Source organism: Sparus aurata, chromosome 1 (assembly GCF_900880675.1).
Source record: "Sparus aurata chromosome 1, fSpaAur1.1, whole genome shotgun sequence".
In the NCBI taxonomy this organism is placed as follows: domain Eukaryota; kingdom Metazoa; phylum Chordata; class Actinopteri; order Spariformes; family Sparidae; genus Sparus; species Sparus aurata.
The window spans coordinates 36422831-36442389 of NC_044187.1; the positions used below are offsets into that span (position 1 = coordinate 36422831).

General features: G+C 38.6%; 1 protein-coding gene across 4 annotated transcripts in view; it reads right to left on the reverse strand.

The window, feature by feature from the left end:
• LOC115591152 (glutamate receptor 2-like) overlaps positions 1-19559 on the reverse strand; it is a 79721-nt gene that overhangs the window by 16206 nt on the left and 43956 nt on the right. For 2 of the 4 annotated variants that reach the window (XM_030432902.1, XM_030432889.1), the window contains exons 15-17: positions 18987-19185; positions 16529-16776; positions 4344-4458 (exon numbers count right to left, since the gene is read on the reverse strand). In XM_030432902.1, the coding sequence (XP_030288762.1) occupies positions 4344-4458; positions 16529-16776; positions 18987-19185 (562 nt within the window). Of the gene's footprint in view, positions 1-4343; positions 4459-5450; positions 5566-16528; positions 16777-18986; positions 19186-19559 lie in introns of all 4 variants that reach the window. The other 2 variants (XM_030432894.1, XM_030432879.1) reach the window with 1 other exon arrangement.

Genomic DNA, 19559 nt, shown 5'->3' on the forward strand with positions numbered 1-19559 from the left:
AAGATATTGTACAGTAGTCAATGGGGAGAGACAAATAATATTTTGATACCATTTGAATTGTGTCATGCATCACACATATGACGCATGTCAATTTAAAAGATAATTTTCCTATTCAAGAAAGTCGCAGTTTGTTATAAATAAAGTAAATTCCATCTAGTTTTTTATAAACCACTCAGTGAACTACATCACCTTGTGCAACATTCATCATCATCCTCAACATCACCAACTCGGCCTAGAAAAGATACAATTCCAATGGGATTAAAAAAAAGTTTTTCCCATGGTCCCACAGGGCAAACCAGAAGGCGCATGACCTCTGCTATCCATTGAGAAACTCCATTAACACAAGGTGAATATTCTCTTCATGTTTGGTCTGAGTGCACCATTAAGGTCCATCCATCTCCAGAGAGTGGCAGTTTCTTAATAGTTGTGTTAAAATCAATATAAACAGTAACTGAGATCAGCAAGTAGACATAGACTGAATTAACCTGTTTTACCACATCTGTATGAACCCAAAACAAAGTGCTTTTGCTGTGGGCTGACTGCTCTAAATGGATCAAAAGCACGCAGAACTAACATCATAATGTCACCTTGTAAAAAGCCTGAAATGTCAGGTTGGTCATGTAGACAACAAGCATACAACTTTTAAAATGCTCATTCACTAGATAGAGTTCGGATCGATCAAGGCTGCGCTGTGTTGAGACATACATTATATTGCCAAAAGTATTCGCTCACCTGCCTTGATTCGCATAAGAACTTAAGTGACATCCCATTCTTAATCCATAGGGTTTAATATGACGTCGGTCCACCTTTTGCAGCTATAACAGCTTCAACTCTTCTGGGAAGGCTTTCCACAAGGTTTAGGAGTGTTTATGCGAATTTTTTACCTTTCTCCAGAAGCACATTTGTGAGGGCACACACGGATGTTGGACGGGAAGGCCTGGCTCTCAGTCTCTGCTCTAATTCATCCCAAAGGTGTTCTATCAGGTTGAGGCCAGGACTCTGTGCAGGCCAGTCAAGCTCATCCACACCAAACTCTCTCATCCATGTCTTTATGGACCTTGCTTTGTGCACTGGTGCACAGTCATGTTGGAACAGGAAGGGGCCCCCCCCAATCTGTTCCCACAAAGTTGGGAGCATGGAATTGTCCAACATCTCTTGGTATGCTGAAGCATTCAGAGTTCCTTTCACTGGAACTTTCAGCTCCTAAAAAACAACCCCACACCATAATACCCCCTCCACCAAACTTTACACTTGGCACAATGCAGTCTGACAAGTACCGTTCTCCTGGCAACCGCCGAACCCAGACTTATCCATCAGATTGCCAGATGGAGAAGTGCGATTCGTCACTCCAGAGAACGCGTCTCAACTGGTCCAGAGTCCAGTTGTTTAAACCACTGCATCCAATGCTTTGCATTGCACATGAAAGGCCACATCTGAAGGTCACATGAAGTTTGGAGGTCTGTAGCGATTGACTCTGCAGAAAGTTGGCGATCTCTGCTGACCCCGCTCCAGTGTCTTACGTGACCTACCACTTTGTGGCTGAGTTGTTGTCGTTCCCAATCTCTTCCACTTTGTTATAATACCACTGACAGTTGACTGTGGAATATTTAGGAGCGAGAACATTTCACGACTGGACTTGTTGCACAGGTGGCATCCTATCACAGTACCATGCTGGAATTCACTGAGCTCCTGAGAGCTCCATTCTTTCACAAATGTCAAATAGAAACAGTCTGCATGCCTAGGTGCTTGATTTTATACAACTGTGGCCATGGAAGTGATTGGAACACCTGATTTCAATTATTTGGATGGGTGAGTGAATACTTTGGGCAATATAGTGTATTTCCATGACTTACCAGGTAGTCCGACTTACTTGTGCTCTTTCCTCCTTTTTTGTCCTGTCTCGGCAGGAGTAGATGGGTTACTGTACAGCTCTGGGTGTCTGCAAACGGCCATGATCAGTGATTATTATCCTCTACGCCACGGCTGTTGATGAACGTCTGGACATTAGTGACGTCAACGTCATGACATCAGTGTGAATGTCAATGGCGATCGGCTTTTCGCAATACAGCACCATACAAAATCTTTGCTTGAGTTCAGTATTTTCAGTTCACAAATTGTGCGAATGATGCAAACTTCATCTCATTCTTGCTGGCCGACCATGAATTTGAGTTAATTTGTATCATTTCATTGTTGTCTTTGGATGTAATCTATATGCACGAATAACTCTTGTTTGATCTGAATGTCCCCTTAGAGTTAATTTGCTGGCATTGTATGCTCTGCGATGTATAAAGTATTTATAGTACTCTAACATGTTAAAATTATGGTTAAGATCATTACAACTTACAAACACTAAAAAACGCCAGAGGGGCAAATGCTACTAAAGAAATAAAATGTAGAGTTAAGTAGTAACTACGGAATATCCTTTAAAAAAGATTGTACCATACCATTTTGCTTCACTGCATTTGGATAAACTTTCTCTTTAACTGCTACAAACCACAATGACAGATACATGTCAGGAGTTGCAGCTTTATTAGGAATAAAGCAAATTACTTAAAAAGTCTGTGAAAAGCTCAGCTCTGCACTCACTGATGTTGACATTCCATCTGTACACTGTCCCTATTAAATATATTAAATAAATAGAAAGAGCAATGGACATTAACAAATAATATAAATAGACCTATTAATAAATAAAATATGTTCTCTTTCAAATCAAAGTTCCCAAGATATGAGTGGAAAGTATTGTTGCTGCAATTACATTTATACCTATTTTTTAACTAAAGGTTAATTTACCATGCTATGCTATCTGTTACTTGAGTAAACTTAAAAAAAGGCTTTTGGGACAGTTCACATTATAGACACCAAGCCTGTGACAAATACAATACAGGGACAATATAGGTTTTGACAAATTCCTGCAAAACTGCCCTGTTCAGTGCTGCTGACTTCCTCTTGTCAATACAAAATGTAAAATGATTGATCTGGACATATGCAGAATATTTCTCTCATAGGCTGCTTCCATGCATTGTTTTTAAGGCCTATGTACAAATACTTTGCAGGAAATTGGCATGTTTCACTGACTGGTCTGTAAGGTGTTGACAGTGCATTCAGTTCTGCGGCATCTCTAGTATTTCTGCCAAGCATTCAATTTGAATATCTCTCTCTCTACCACCATGCAGTGAGAAATCTACTGCCCTACCTGATCATACAACTTTTTAAAGCAGGCATCTCCTTTATTTCAGCAACACAAATAAGATTTTAGAATATCTATAGTAGGAGCACCCTCCACCATAAAAAGGCTGTATTTAGCTTTATAGTTACATCAGCTGTATTTTGTTGTTTGCTTGTTTGTGTATAAGGTATGCTTCTGTCAGTCATCTTTGGCCTGCTGAGAGCTTTAAGGTACCACCTAGCTCTTTGCTGTCATCAGCCCTCACAAAAAGCAACGTACGCTTCTTATTATGCTATGGGGGGTTCCAAGATGATCTTGCGTGTTTCTTGGCTCTTTACAGAAGGATTGTTGTCAACATAGTTCTCAGATCATGTGTTACTTTATCAATCAATCAATCAATCAATCAATTAATTAATTAATTAATTTATTTATTCACTATTTTTTGTTTAAAAATATTATGTTGCTTGTGTAACTGGGACCTTAAAGCCTTAAACCTGAGGTTTTATTTTTTCTTTCTGTATTAGGATATTACATGCAACCAATTTAATAAACATCTATAGCTTCTTCATTAAAAGATATTTTAAATAGTAACAATGTACAATGAAAAGCTAGTTTTAATTGCAGTCCTGTTGCCCAGTGTTATAAGGCATCTTTGAAGCCTAGCTCCAAAGCATCTTAGCTCTGACTTTTCTCTCAAATCTCCCACTTCCTCCCCTCTCTTACTCATTTGCCATACTTTTTTCCCTTACCATGTCATTGATATACATCTGGATTGGGTGGTCCCAGTGCCCTACGGTCTAGCCCACCAGTATTAACCTTCGGCCATTACCTTCATTATCTCTTTCATTACTCCCTGTAAGGTGTTACAACACATCAACTTCTCTGTGTATCTAATGTGTGATTATTTACAATGAATCTAATTTTCTCCTCTTAGTTTTTAGACAAGCCCTTGTAAACTCAAGTAGACAGACATTAACTTATGTGTTAAAAAAGAAAGAGAAATAATTGATAAAACACATACACAAATACAGACACACATATAGACACAAAGGAATACTGTAATCTTAAACAGGGATTTGGTTTCATTTCACGACACATAGAAATCCAACATTAAGGTGCATGTTAAATGTGTGAAGAGACAGTGTGCTTGATTGATTCACAGACATATACAACTAACCTTATTGGTGGAATCCTTGAAGCCACACTCTCCTTTATCGTACCACCACTTGTTTTTCATCTTGTCTAGGGTCCCTTGCTCATTCAGTTTCAATACGGCAAGGTTTACTGGCACTCTTCAATGGGAATAACATAAATAACATCATTATCAATGTTATCTTATGTTATTAATTGGGCAGCGGTTCTCATATCTCTGGTCTCTGGTCTAGCAAACAAGACAGGGCCCACTAATGTTGTTTTATTTGCAGGAACATTATCTGTCATTAATAAAACAACAGTTGCCTTTCAATTGATTTGCCACATGAAAATCATTACATTTAAGGACTAGCCAAAATGCATGAACAAATCATTTTAACATGACCGTTTTGAGCGAATGCTTGCAAATTTAAATGATCTTGCATATATTGTCAAATGCTATATGCTAACATGTTGTATTGCAGAGATTATCATAGCCTCTAGGAAGACTGTGTAGACCATTAGGTTTGCTTTCACCATAATCAATGAAATAAAGCTGTTTACAATGAGGTACTATGTTGTCAGGGCCCCTCTGTTTGGCCCCTAAGACAAAGAATGAGAGGCGCTGCAGTGAAAAGCCTTTCTGCCTTTTTTAGAAGCAGTATTCTTCCAGGCCAGAGCCACAGATAAACAGAGTTTGGTCTGGGTGCCCAAACTTTGTATCAACAGCTCTTCTCCTGCAGTGTTGCTGCCATCTGGTGTGAGGTCACCCGCGTTGGCCTTGCCCTTGACGGCTGCCTCATTTCTGACCTCCACCAAACAGGGTACAACACATTGGTGGAAGAAGCAGCACAGACTACAATGCTACCTGTTGGGGATGCTTTTCAGAAACTGTTAAATCTAGTGTCGTTACTGAATGTAACATCTATGAATTTTTTTTTTTTTCTTCTTCTCTGAAAGGCTAGAACTAGTATATAGTATAGTATTGCTGACATTGCTGCCTTTTGCCTTCACATGTGGCATTGTAACTGTGCTTCTTCTTTATATTTGTTTTAACACCTGTTAACCCAGTGTCACCTTCATTTGTGTGTGTTTCTGTGTGTGTGTGTGTGTGTGTGTGTGTGTGTGTGTGTGTGTGTGTGTGTGTATTAACCTTGCTCTCCCCTCCTCCGCTGCCGCATTCTCCCTTGTCATACCACCACTTGTTTTTCAGTTTGTCCAGCAGCCCCTGCTCGTTCAACTTTAACACCGCCAGGTTCACCGCATTTCTACATGAACACAGTAGCTGTTAGGTTCAGTTGTTTTCAGTTCTCCTGCTGGTATGCATGTCAGCAGCATACATTTTTCATCCTTAGCATGAACAGAATACATGAAGCTGTAATTCTTCTCTTTTCTGAGCAGCAAACTCAGAAGAGTCTCTCAGAGGCTAAGATCAGCCTGCAGAATAACCCTGGGAATATGAATGTTGAGTCTTTATAAAGTTGAATGTTTTTAACACCAAAGCTATAGGGTTGGGTTCTGATAGCTGGTTCTTGGTTGATAAATTACAAATCTGTTATTGAATAATTTCTCTCTCCTTAAGCATTAATATTAGCAAAGTACACTGTATAAACTCTTGTCCCATTGTTAGCTAGCACTGACCATTGTTTTTGCCTGTTAAAGTTTCAACCATCCCCAGCTACAGATTATATCTAACAACTCAATTGTCGTGAAATACTTTCCTAAATAAAAAATTGTGGTTAATGTTATCTTTGCAAGCTCAGGTTCATTGACAGTTGTAAACAAGCCAAAAGGAGGGAAACACCACAAACATATACAGAAAACTGCAACTGGGTCTGTAAACTGACATATGGCCAATAATACAGTTGATTAATGCACCCAAATACTCCAAATTGTTACATTAGAGCCCATTTGAGGAATAAAGTGTGCAAAAGTAAAAAAGCTACACCTGTTTAACTTTACTAAAACATTTTTAAAAAACTCAACCAAATTCGATTCAATAAGGGATTCAAAATGATTCAGATTTAATATGCTCTGACCTTGCTTTGAGCCTGATTACATTCACTCAGCAAATCACTATTCTCATGCATAGAGGACCTTTTCTATGATCTGAAATTCAGTCAGTCAGGGATTCTGGTATGGTGAGAATTAACTTATTAACTGGGTGGAGAGACTAGTACCATTGGTAGAATATATGAGGGTGAAACTAAACCCTGTCTAGTTCTGGGTGATATCTTATTTCACGCAGGGTCTCTCCCTTTTTTAAATTTATTTAGTATACACTTTGGGTATCCATCATTGGGTAGCAGAAATAATTCAGCTTCCTGCAGGCAAATCACTAACTATAATCTTCTCTACCAACTCTCTGGGCTTGATCTTTGAAAGGGGAAACTTAATGCGGTCCAGCTGCCACTGCAGGTCATTTACACGACACAGACTACAAGAGCCTCCTCCACTTGCTCTCTCTACTGTACTAGATAGCAGGTTATTGAGGAGTGTTGAGAGTCTTAGCCCACCATTGGCTTTCAGTACACTGTGGTTGAGTGTGTATCCTGCAATAATTGATATAAAAAGGAGAGGCCTTTTACACAGTTATGATCTACATGGTGGCCATCTCATGAACAAAACCTTTACCTTTATCTTACTGGGCAGGACACCCTCTCTCATCACAAGTTTTCAACCTGGTAGCCATGTTTATTACTTTCACATTTGGGTGGTGGAAGGGATTGTGGTGGAGTTATATGTGACGAGCCTGCCATACAGGTGGCTCGAGTTTGAGTCAGCATTTTGGCATTTTTAAGTGTGTTGGGCCATCTCTCGCTAGGTTTGTGGTGACAACAGGAAGGAAACCTCTGTACATTTCCAGCTGTGTTTGTTGTGACCAAAAGAGGTATTTTAGGCCAAACCATGATGTTTTCCTAACCATAACCAAGTGGTTTCTGTGTCTTAACCTTTGTGACAAAAGAGAAATAGAAAATTAACGAACATAAAGTAGGATGAGACGGGACGGCTCATTCTTAAGCTACTTCCAGCTGAAGAATTTATTATGCAACTTTGGGATTATATAACTATTAATACCTGAGGTGGATCTAATCAATTTTATGCCATATTGGATATGTCTATGTATATCTCACACATATACATGCTTAAAGATGTGATTTACCTATAGGTCACCATTTATAATTATATCATATACCTCATCAGACTGCATCAGAAGACATTACAACCTGACATGATATGGCATTACATTTGTCCATTTACAGCCTGTCCTGTCTAATTAAGATATCAAAGGTAGCATGTTGGTAGCATTAAATGTTATGTCAAATTACAGCATAATTTGGTAGTAAGGTTAGAATTGTGTCAAATGAACTTAATTATGATCTTGTAAAACTGTGTCGGTTTCTATATATGGTGTCTAATTAGACCATCTTAGGTGCATCGTTTCTTATGGGGTATAATTGTTTGTTTAGTGTTAATGAAGAAAATACTGTCTAGATACAAAGTATGGCTTGTTATAGCTTATCTGTGTACCTAAATCTGTAGACAACTCTGATGTTTGTGCATCCAGCCTAGTGGTTGGTTTTGGGGCTTTCCTCTCATACCACCAGAGCTTTTTTGTTTGAAAAAGTCATTTGCTGATTATACAATCCAGCAGGAAGAACTTTTACATTATTGTAATGTTGCAATAACGTAAAGGTGGTGACATTATTGCTTATTATGTGCTATTTTGAGCCTAATTAAATAAAGCAAGCTTGTCAATAGCAAACCTTGTATTGTATCAATTAGTTATTATTGAAGGCTAATGTTATTAAGATGCCTGAAACCTTGTTCATTATGTGGTATAAAATTGTTATCAATAACTAGGTCTGGGCTCAGTTCACTTTAGTGCAATATGGTAATGTATCAGCAACTTTTTTGTCACTGAGTAATCATTACTTTATTTTTGTTTCATGATTTGAATGCAATGAATTTTTTAAATGCCAAATGATTGTGAGCACTTGAGTTATTTCTTTTATGAACTGACCCCACCATTGAAATACCATTTGTTGTATACTTTCACTGAGATAATGGAGGAAAAAAACACTACATGACAACAGTTAGATCATACTAGAAGCAGAGACATGTGAGAAGATATTGACTGATAATCTTTGCAGAAGTTTAGTTTATAATTCAACCAGCACTTAATTCATAATAAAGCGTTTTCCTGATTCAAACTTGTAGAAATTGAAATAAGTCTCTGGTTCTACTATGCTATAGTAAAGCAACAGGAGTCATACAGTATATCTACCAAAGTCTAGTCTTAAAGCTCCATTAAGCGATATAATTGTTAAAAACTGAGCCAAATGACCTGCTCTTCTCAATGAATAAAACTTAACACAATCTCTCATTAAGCACATGACAAGAGATTCATCTGGATGACTCATTTCCAGCAAACAGTAAGGAGTCTGACTTAGCCTTTCTAAATCCACTATAATTTCCAAAATGGACTGAAATTTTACTAATATTGATTATTTTAACCCAACTGTGTCATATTCATACATGATGCATAATTTCATAATTCTAAATTAAATGTCATAGTGCTTTATTTACTGGTTTAATTAAGGCCCAATGTGCAGTTTAAGACTATTCAAGCCAAGACTACAAGAGAGCCAATATCAACATAGAAATGCAATCATAGAAGTATGTTTCCTTTACTCATAGTATCCCAAGCCTATATTCTGAGATATTTTACTTATTATTGTGAAAGTTAACCAGAATAAATTGTGATGATGAAACTAACAGAGAGCATTTTCACAATAATTCATCTTTTATCATCTACAGTTAGTCATTTGTCAGTATTTTGCTGCACCTTTGGTATGATAACAGCTCCTAGTAAACCTTAAGCCAACTTTGTTAATGCTGAATAATGGAACATTCTAGTAGGGGGTTACTGCACATATTGCACTAAACTACTAGAGTAGAGCAGTACCAGGAGGCCAGTAGGGGCCCAGCAGATAACTACAGTGCCAGCACCCTTGAGTTAGTTATTGAAGCAAACCCCTGATGTGAAAGACCTACAGTATATTAAGATGGATAACATGTTTCCACTTCCTCCCCTGTGCAAACGTGAAGCCAAAATATCCCTAATACAGCATCTTTGGAGAATATTTCTTTATTTAACATGCACTTGAGTTTTTGCCCTGGCCAATGCCCTGTACCCCTTCCCTTCCCTTCCCTGTACCATCTGCTAACACTAAGTGGGAGAGATGTGTGACCTATGATGCAGCAGGACAGTCAAGATGTTTTGGCATCACTTTTGGGGTTGTATAGCTGTCCATGTTTTCATACTGCCAATAATAATAATAATAATAAACCCCAATGGCTATAAACTTGATTAGTTAATATACTGGACTATATAAGACTAATGACTGTGAGTTACTACTGCCCTTTGGTGTTAAAAAAAATCGCTTAATGTAGCTTTAACTGTAAATTTGAGTAATACAAGTAACTGTAGTTGTTTTAAAACACTCTGCTGAACAAAGTTCATTTTAAAATGTAAAGGTGCTTTATGTAAGAATTTTAGTTTGAAATATGCAAGAACAGACCTAATATCATGGACAAACTCTGAATATATAAATTACAGTGTTGACGTTATGTCAAAGACATCCGTTTTCTGTGTTGTGAAGATATCTACGGATGTCAGCATGCTAACCAGCTAGCCCAGGCCTGTCCTACCACTTCATACCTAAAAAGAGAGGTTAGTCTGATTAGTATAGTTCAGGCCTCCGGAGGTTGGTGCCGACTCATGCCCGACTGCCTTCTTGCTTCTCTCCTGCTTTACGCCTCTCTCTTCCCTACCTGGACCAACCATGTCGTCATTGTCATTAGAGTCAGGAGCCTAACTCCGGAAGGTACTGTACCTGTGTGCTAGTGGTGTAAACAACACCACCACTTGCCTGGTGCTCTGAGCTTCCAGTCTGAGCTGATAAGGAAATAGGATACCTAACTGCATGGCTATCTGAGCTAACAGTAGCTATAGCAGTTAGTGGCTACTTTGTTGATATGGTTCCCCTTTTCGTTTGAAATTGGCAAGAGACTAATTCTTACATATTGCACCTTTAACTTGCAGAGACAGCAATACAAAGACACATAGTGAGACATTCAGGCAGACAACCATATAGCCATCTGTAGTGTGCTGGAAAGACACAAAAGTGAGAAACAAACTACCATGCAGCTCAACACACACACACACACACACACGTGCGTGCGCATACGCGTGCACACACACATACACACGTGTCTCTGGATCTTTAAAGGTGTGTCCACTGTCCCCTCTCCTTTTCGATCTTTCTATTGAACCACTAGCTATAGCTTTGAGGCAAAACAATGAAATAATCGGTATCACTAGGGGCGGACAGGTGACCACAGATTTGTTATACGTGGATGACCTCTTGTTGTTCCTATTTGATCCTGAGGTTTCGATCCCAACGTGCATGGACACTATATTACAATTTGGCATGACCTCAGGCGACAAAATCAGTCTTACAAAGAGTGTATTATTCCCAGTGTCCTTAAACGCACACCAATTAGGAGTCACAACTGGCCCCTTAACATATATGGGAGCAGTGTTGTGCCTGAACGCGTTCAATTAAAGATCGTTCATGAACTCGTTCATGTTTTGGGCAAACGTGAACTGAATGCAGAAACTACTACAAACTACTCTCATGTAACTGACCTTAAAGGAGCTTTGTGCAATTTCCAGTCACCTGCTTCAAACGAACAGGGGGCAGCATTTCAACCCGTATCAATGTTGTAACTCAACAATTTTGTTATTTATCTTATATATTTAATTTGTTTCTGTTAGGGCTGTCAAAGTTAACTTAATAACGCGTTAATAACGCAACATCCTCTTAACGCCATTAATTTTCTTAACACGGTGGGCTGAAAAGCGAAAGTGAAAGGAAATGGAGAACGGACTTACGAAAGGCAAATTCACTTTCAAAACACTGCCAGATGGTTCAGTCCATAGGACAAAAGTTATCTGCATGTACTGTTGACATGAAATGAGTTACCACTGAAGTACGTTGAGACTATAATATCATTTGCAAGCCAAACATATGGCAGATGCAGAGAGCCCCCGCCCCCCCCTCGCCAAAAGCTGACATCACCATGTTTTGATCCCATTTAGGGTGAGGTGATATTTTTTTAGCCTTTTATTGTCCTGCATGATTTGAAGTGTTGAATAAACATTTTCATAAAGCAGGCATATTTGCCCTTTCTTATGTTGTTAAAAGTATTAAGAACATGAAAAAAGTACACTAAGGTACATTTAGAACAGAAAAAAATGTGCCCAAAAAATTGCGATTAATCACGAGTTAACTATGGACAAAATGCGATTAATCGCGATTAAAAAAATTAATCGTTTGACAGCCCTAGTTTCTATGCAAACTCATTATTGTAAGTAGTTAAAATTGTAGAGAACAAAATAACTACTACTTTACATGTATGAATTTACCCATATATTCCTCAGATGCACTGTTACACAATAAGTGCAACATTTTTGAAGTACACACTACTACTCAAAGTTTGGACACATCTTCTCATTCAATGTTTTTATCTTTATTTTTATTATTTTCTACATTGTAGATCAATACTGAAGACATCCAAACTAAGAAAGAACACATGAAATTATGTATTGAACAAAAAAGTATTAAGTTATTACTGGTGCAAAAGGTTTGAGCACCTGTAACAGTGGAATTTGTAGTTGTGTACACTGATATATATGTATACTACAACAATATGAAATATGTAAAATGGGATTTGTGTACCTGTAATGAAAAATTTGTGAATTTGTAAGTACTGTATTGTATTTGTGGAGATAAAAAAACCTACAAGTACACAACTCATAGAGTATATGACCTCAAATTTACTGATACACATACACAATCACTGTACACAACTACAAATTCCACTGTTACAGGTGCTCAAACCTTTTGCACCAATAATACCTTCATAAAAAAGTACCTTTTGCTTTGACAGCTTTGCACACTCTTGGCATTCTCTCAATCAGCTTCATGACGTAGTTACCTGGATTGGTTTCCAATTATCAGGTGTGCCTTGTCGAAAGTTAATTTGTGGAATTTCTTGCTTTCTTAATGTGTTTGAGACCATCAGTTGTGTTGGGCATTAACTAATCTAAAATATAAAACATATTCTGGTTTGTTGAACACTTTTTTTTGGTTTACTGCATAATTCCATATGTGTTCCTTCATAGTTTTGATGTCTTTAGCATTGGTCTACAATGTAAAAAATAATACAAATAAAGAAAAACCATTAAATGTGTCCAAACAATTGACTGGTAGTGTAAATTGATACTCGGTAAGTCTGTGTAAGCAGGCATACTAAACAACCATTGTAACCCATATTTGAGCAAAGCTATCACAAAAGCCTTTCCAGTAGGTTGGAATGTTTCATTTCAGTTATTGTCAGCACTATCAGCCTTCCATGCTCTGCCATTTGATACAAAGTTTACAAGATGTACAAAATATCAATGCAATAGTGGACAATATATCAATCCCTTTTTTGCCATGGTGTTAATCTAAGGCTTATTACTGCAACAGCCAATACTATCAATATAAAATAGGAAAATTTTAATAAAAATAGGGAAATACTATAGTAAGTATGTTTATTAGACTCAAAAGCAGTACAGGTTTGTGTAAACCTCTTATTTAATTCAATTTCAGGGTATTTTAGCAGACGCTTTTGTCCAAAGCGAGTCACAGTAATTCATACATACATTCAAACACTGATGCAAGGTGCCGACCATCACATCAGTTGCAGTCATATGGGATTCGGTATCTTACCCAAGGACACTTCAACATGCAGACCGGGGGGAATCAAACCAGCGAAACTTCTGATAACAAGTTACTTGCTGTACCCCTGAGCCACAGCCCCCTACTTCTTCATCACAGGATGTGCAAAAGTTACAGTACAGAGAATATGTTTCATGGGATGATGATCAAAGATGTAGCAAATGTGATGTATAGAGACAGACTGGGGGCCTTGTTGATGAGACCAGCTGCAGATGAAATTTAGGGCAGGGTGGTTGGACTCGATTTCTGCTCCTAAAAAGACAGAAGAATGGCAGGACAGTTAATGTAGTTCAGACACATTGCTTTTAATACAGTGTGTTAGGACTGTGTTTATTAGACAGTGTGAACAGTGATGTGATCAGGCTAAGATATATACAGTGGGAACACTGTTGTGTTTTGAATTTCTTTTTGTAAGGTTTTTTGTATATATAAGATATGAGTATTTAGATCTTTAATTCTAATATTACAGCCAGGATTTATTCATTCTTTCACTAAGGTGATGTAAGTACTCATAATACATACATCACAGTGCCATATGTTCTCTTTTAGGAAGAAAGAAAGGAACAGTTGTGTACAAGACTAAATACTTTATATTACTACAAAGAAAAAAATGGTCATCAGACAGTCATATGGTTTTCACTGGGCACACTGTTTACAAAGTACAAATAAGTGAAATCAGTCATCCAGGTCATGGTCATACAAAGTGTCTAGGCAACTAGAGTTGTTTCAGAGGCTGCTTTGGTTCAGAACTGAAGAAGCCTCTGGTTTAAGAGGTTAAACGTCTTCGAGAAAATGAAACAAGTTCAGTGGGCTATGTTATACCACTTAGTATTACTGCAGACAATATTTAACAGTGTCAATGCTAGATTTAGAAACACGTAATACATCTAATACTGTCCTCACAAATGTATAGCAAAGTTTTCCTATCTCAAATCTTGCTTCCTCTCACAGCAACCAACTGGTTACAACATGACGAACTGAAATACATTTTTTCAGTCTTTCTTCTACTAGGTCCACACAATCGCAATTTACAATCATTTGCTATAAATAAAGGCAAAATAACTGAGAGTAGAGCAAGAATTTGGAAAAGCCTACCAAACTGTTGAACTTCTGACAGCCGATCCAAATAAGACTGCTGTCTTATGTTCTTCAAGTGTGGCGCTTGTGTATAAGTTTACACTATAGCTTACTTTGGTCAGTTTTAGCAACACCACAGTAACAAATAAACGGTCAAATCATGCTAACTGTTGTAGTTTTTGTGGTCATTCGTTACATTGAAGATATGTTTCAGTAAACAGTCAATGTTAGATGTTACCTACCAGTCTATAGAAATGTTGCAAGTTTGTCTCCAGCGTTGAAAACCCCCAGCAAAATGGAATCTTGTTTTGCTTTTTACTACGTGGCTTCTTTTTTTTGCCGTAGCTGTGTTGTCTTTCCAGGAGCTGTTGTTTTGAGATGATGAAAACATTTCTTTTTCTGGAACTTCTGGCTCTACCCATTCAGTAGCCATTCCCTCTCGTCCGCTCAACTTCTTCATCCTCTCCTGCAGCAGACTAGAGACTACAGTGACTTATATTCACCTCTGGCAACAGACGTGGTATTACAAGAAGGGATGGCCTGTCCCTGGCTGCTCAGCAGTGAATACCTCTCCAAAGACTTACTAAGGCATCTTGGACACAAATCTAGAACGGCTTCTTCTTCTACTCTGTTATGTTCATTTTTGAATGTTTTGTACTACAATGAAGTCCAGGACTTTCAAATGCACATTTAAAAATGCACATCTCTTTATTTGACTCATTGCTTAATTTCTGTTCACTTTCAATCTCCATCTTCTCATTTTCAGAGATGATGGGAGCTCAGCCATCCAGAAGTTGAATCCTGTGTTCATAACCAGCTTTTCAGAACAAGAATGTTTTTTTTCCGCTCCTCCTCACCCTACAGAGGCTGTAAACTGCTTTTTTCATTCTTATTTAGGGCAACTACTCAGAAGTAGAGTGCATATGTGACATTACATCATTATCATGAGAGATAACCCTAAAATTACCAGAGCTTTTTTAAGCACCCCAAATACACAGTGCCATTAAGTTCCATTATATTCAAAAGGGGGAAAGACTTTTCAATGGCTGATATCTCTCCAATCTTGATGGATAATAGCACTATTAAGAGAAGAAATATGTATTTTTGAGATTGGGGTGAACTGCCCCTTTCAAATAGAATTGATGCATATCAATTAAACACTGTCTACATTTTCTTGTAAAATAAATTACTAAAAAATACTATTCGAGGGATTTTATATAATACCTTTTCCCGTGCCAGCAAAGTTTGCTACCTTGAATCCTGAGAGATTCAACTAACCTCTGATAGACTGGGTTTCACACTGGATTAAAATAGAAAGTTCTGAGAGATTTGGAATTGACAAAAATCACGTACCTATAATATATTAAAAAAACATATCCAACTCTTCCTTTTTAATGGAAACTCGGAGTGCATGCAGTGCAATTCTCATGGAAAATTAATGTAGACACATTCCTAGGCAAACATTCACACACACAGGCACGCCTGCACGCACGCACTCACACACACTTACGCACACAAACACACACACAACAAACACACACATACACACACACACAGACACATTTAGGTCATAGACAACAACAGTTACTTGATCCAGGTCTTAAAGAGCTTGCTCATCCTAATTTTTAAAAAATCTGCAACCAATTTCTCCTCAATGGAAAGATTATTTCACAATGATCATCTTATCATGATCAGACAATCAGAACCAGCAGAATACTCACTATACAGCCATACAGCACATATTGAGATTGTTTGTGATGATTTCTTTAAGACCTGAAATCTCAAACTTTTTGCAACCCTCCCCCATTCATCACAGCAACCACCACTAGCCATTGGTCAGAGGTGGTCACCATGGTAAACATACAAACCACTGAGATGATGTCATCAGGGTAGGTGGATTATTATAACAACGAGTAAGCCGCCATGCCTCATTCATCACACTCGCATACTGCAATACCCAATTGGTACCACTTGGGACCATACTACATTGCTCCCCATGGTGGTTTATTTTCCTGAGCAGGGCTGCGCAGCCACAGCTCACACACTGGCCGAAAACCATCTCACCACTTTAGGAGGTGGTCAGCCAATGGATTCTGAATGTGACTTTCACGAGTGAGGGGAATTCTAAATCTACCCACTGCTGTAAGTGAACTTGTGTCACAGTTTCAAGTTATAGAGTTTTGAGTATGGAGAAATAAACTGTTTTAATGGGGAGAGAGAAAGTTTGCTAGGCAGCAGGTTAGTCGTCTGAATGGTACATGGCAGTGCAGGTTGGCTAGCATTGTTATACTGATCCACCCACCTTAATGGGGATCCTTTGGGTGTAGCAATGCCATAGCCTTTGGAGTCCAGGTTTCCTCCCACTTTCATGGTGTCACAGGGTTTCCTCTGCTCAATATACTCGTTCATGGTGGACTCAAGCAGGTAGGCGTACTTCCCTTTCGACTTCCTGACACGCAGGACACCTTCTGATGTTTTTTTGACGAAGACAGAGGGTTCTGCTGATTTCATGTATTGCCACATCTTGTCAAACAAGGCAATTTTAGAGCGCTAAAAAGAAAGACAGACACTGATCAGATACTCCGACTTCTTTTTTACAACTTGGATAGTTCTAATACTGTTATATCCGTAAGCACAGGATGCTGAATGGTATGTGGAGTATAACTGTCAACAATTGCGTGCCACTTAGGCCTAAGTGAATGCATCTTCCTTTTTTAGTCTAGACACTGCAGATGTTTTAGGCACAGATGGTGGCTGAAGCAGGTGGGAACACTCTCCAGTCACTATGATATGTTTAAAATGTCAATGATACATTGATTAGCTAGTTAATCAATGTTCTTAGTAACCGACCAGAGGCCACAGCAATGTACAAGTACATTAGTTCACCTCTTGCATTATAATGTGTCTAAACATGCATCTTGAGTGACCACTTGTCATTTTTTCATTGATGACCAAGTTCGTCTTTACCATATATGGAGCTGTTAGAGCAATCAGATCTCAATGGGTCCTCAGTGCCTCATGGTTGAATTCATGCCTGTGCATAGAGCCCTCCAATTGAGATTAAAACCCATGCCACATGTTAACATTTGGGTTCGTCTCTTGTAGATCTACTCAGAGAAACCACCTGATTGCAGAAGCCTTCAGTAATGTATAAAGGACCAATTGTGGCCTAGGAAATCATATTACACCAGTGCACATATATATACATACATATATATATATATATATATATATATACATATATACATATACATATACATATACATACATCTATCTATCTATCTATATATACATATATACACATACATATATATATATATATATATACACACATATATATATACATATATATAGATAGATAGATAGATAGATGTATTATGTATGTATATATATATATATATATATATATATATATATATATATATATATATATATATATATATATATATATATATATATATATATATATGTATGTATGTATACCTTGAACAGGCATAACATTATGACCACTGACAGGTAAAGTGAATAACACCGATTATCTCTTCATCATGGCACCTGTTAGTGGGTGGGATATATTAGGCAGCAAGGGAACATGGTGTCCTCAAAGTTGACGTGTTAGAAGCAGGAAAAATGGGAAAGCATAAGGATTTGAGCGAGTTTGACAAGGGCCAAACTGTGATGGCTAGACGACTGGGTCAGAGCATCTTGTGGGGTGTTCCTGGTCTACAGTTGTCAGTATCTATCAAAAGTCGAGGAAAGTCCAAGGAAGGAACAGTGGTGAACCAGTGACAGGGTCAGTGATGCACATGGGGAGTGAAGGCTGGCCCGTGTGGTTTGATCCAACAGACGAGCTACTGATGCTCAAATTGCTTAAGAAGTTAATGCTGGTTCTGATAGAAAGGTGTCGGAATACATGGTGCATTGCAGTTTGTTGCGTATGAGGCTGCATAGCCGCAGACCAGTCAGGGTGCCCATGCTGACCCCTGTCCACCGCCGAAAGCACCAACAATGGCCATGTGAGCATCAGAACTGGACCACGGGGCTATGGAAGAAGGTGGCCTGGTAAGATAAATCATGTTTTCTTTTACATCACGTGGATGTCTGGGTGCGTGTGCGTGGCTTACCTGGAGAACACATGGCACCAGGATGCACTATGGGAAGAAGGCAAGACAGCAGAGGCAGTGTGATGCTTTGGGCAATGTTCTGCTGGGAAACCTCGGGTTATGCCATCCATGTGGATGTGCATACCACCTACCTAAGCATTGCTGCAGACCATGTATACCCTTTCACGGAAACGGTATTCCCTGATGGCTGTGGCCACTTTCAGGAGGATAATGTGCCATGCCTCAAAGCAAAAGAAGGTTCAGGAATGGTTTGAGGAGCACAACAACGGGTTTGAGGTGTTGGCTTGGCCTCAAAATTCCCAAGATCTCAATCCAATCAAGCGTCTGTGGAATGTACTGGACAAACAAGTCTGATCCACTGAGGCCCCACCTCGTTACTAACAGGATTTAAAGGATCTGCTGCTAACATCTTGGTGCCAGATAACACAGCACACCTTCAGGGGTCTAGTAGAGTCCATGCTGGGGCAGGGCTGTTTTGGCAGCAAAAGGGGGACCAACACATATATGGCTGGTAGTCATAATGTTATGCCTGATCGGTGTATGAACTTCACCTGTATATAAAGTAATAGCATGCAATAGCACATTGCAAATTAGTGGAGTCCTTCAATCGGTTTTTAACGTGTCTTAAGTTCTTACTCTGAAGAACTCCTTGGTGGATCCAGAGTCCAGCGTTCCATATGCTATCTCAGTCTGTTTAGCCAGGTCTTCGGCACTTTCGATAGGAGAAACCATCCTCTCCACCGTCAGGAAGGCAGCCAGATTGGCAGTGTAGGATGAAATGATTATCAGAGTGAAAAACCACCACACCCCCCCCACTATACGACCTGACAAAGACCTGCACAGAGAAAGACAGAGACAAAGGCCCGCTGTTATAACTTGAGCACTAAGATAAGAAGTTCATGGGTTAGATGTGAACATGTTGGATGCAAAATTGATTAAACTAGAATTATTTGAGGTTTTTGACCAGCTCAAGCTCTGGTGCAGTTACTATGTTACAAACATAGAGAGTCAAAGTCCTCACTAGCTTGTGTAAATTCATAAAATTCTAATTTCTTTCAGCCGTCTGATTAAATAAACATTACATTGCTTTTTGAATCCTACAATCCCTGTCTGGACAAATTGAGTTAACTACTGTTTAGCTAAGTTATAGGAATGGATTTTTAGTTATAAATGTTTTTGCAACAAGATGGCTACCAAGCCACATACAGC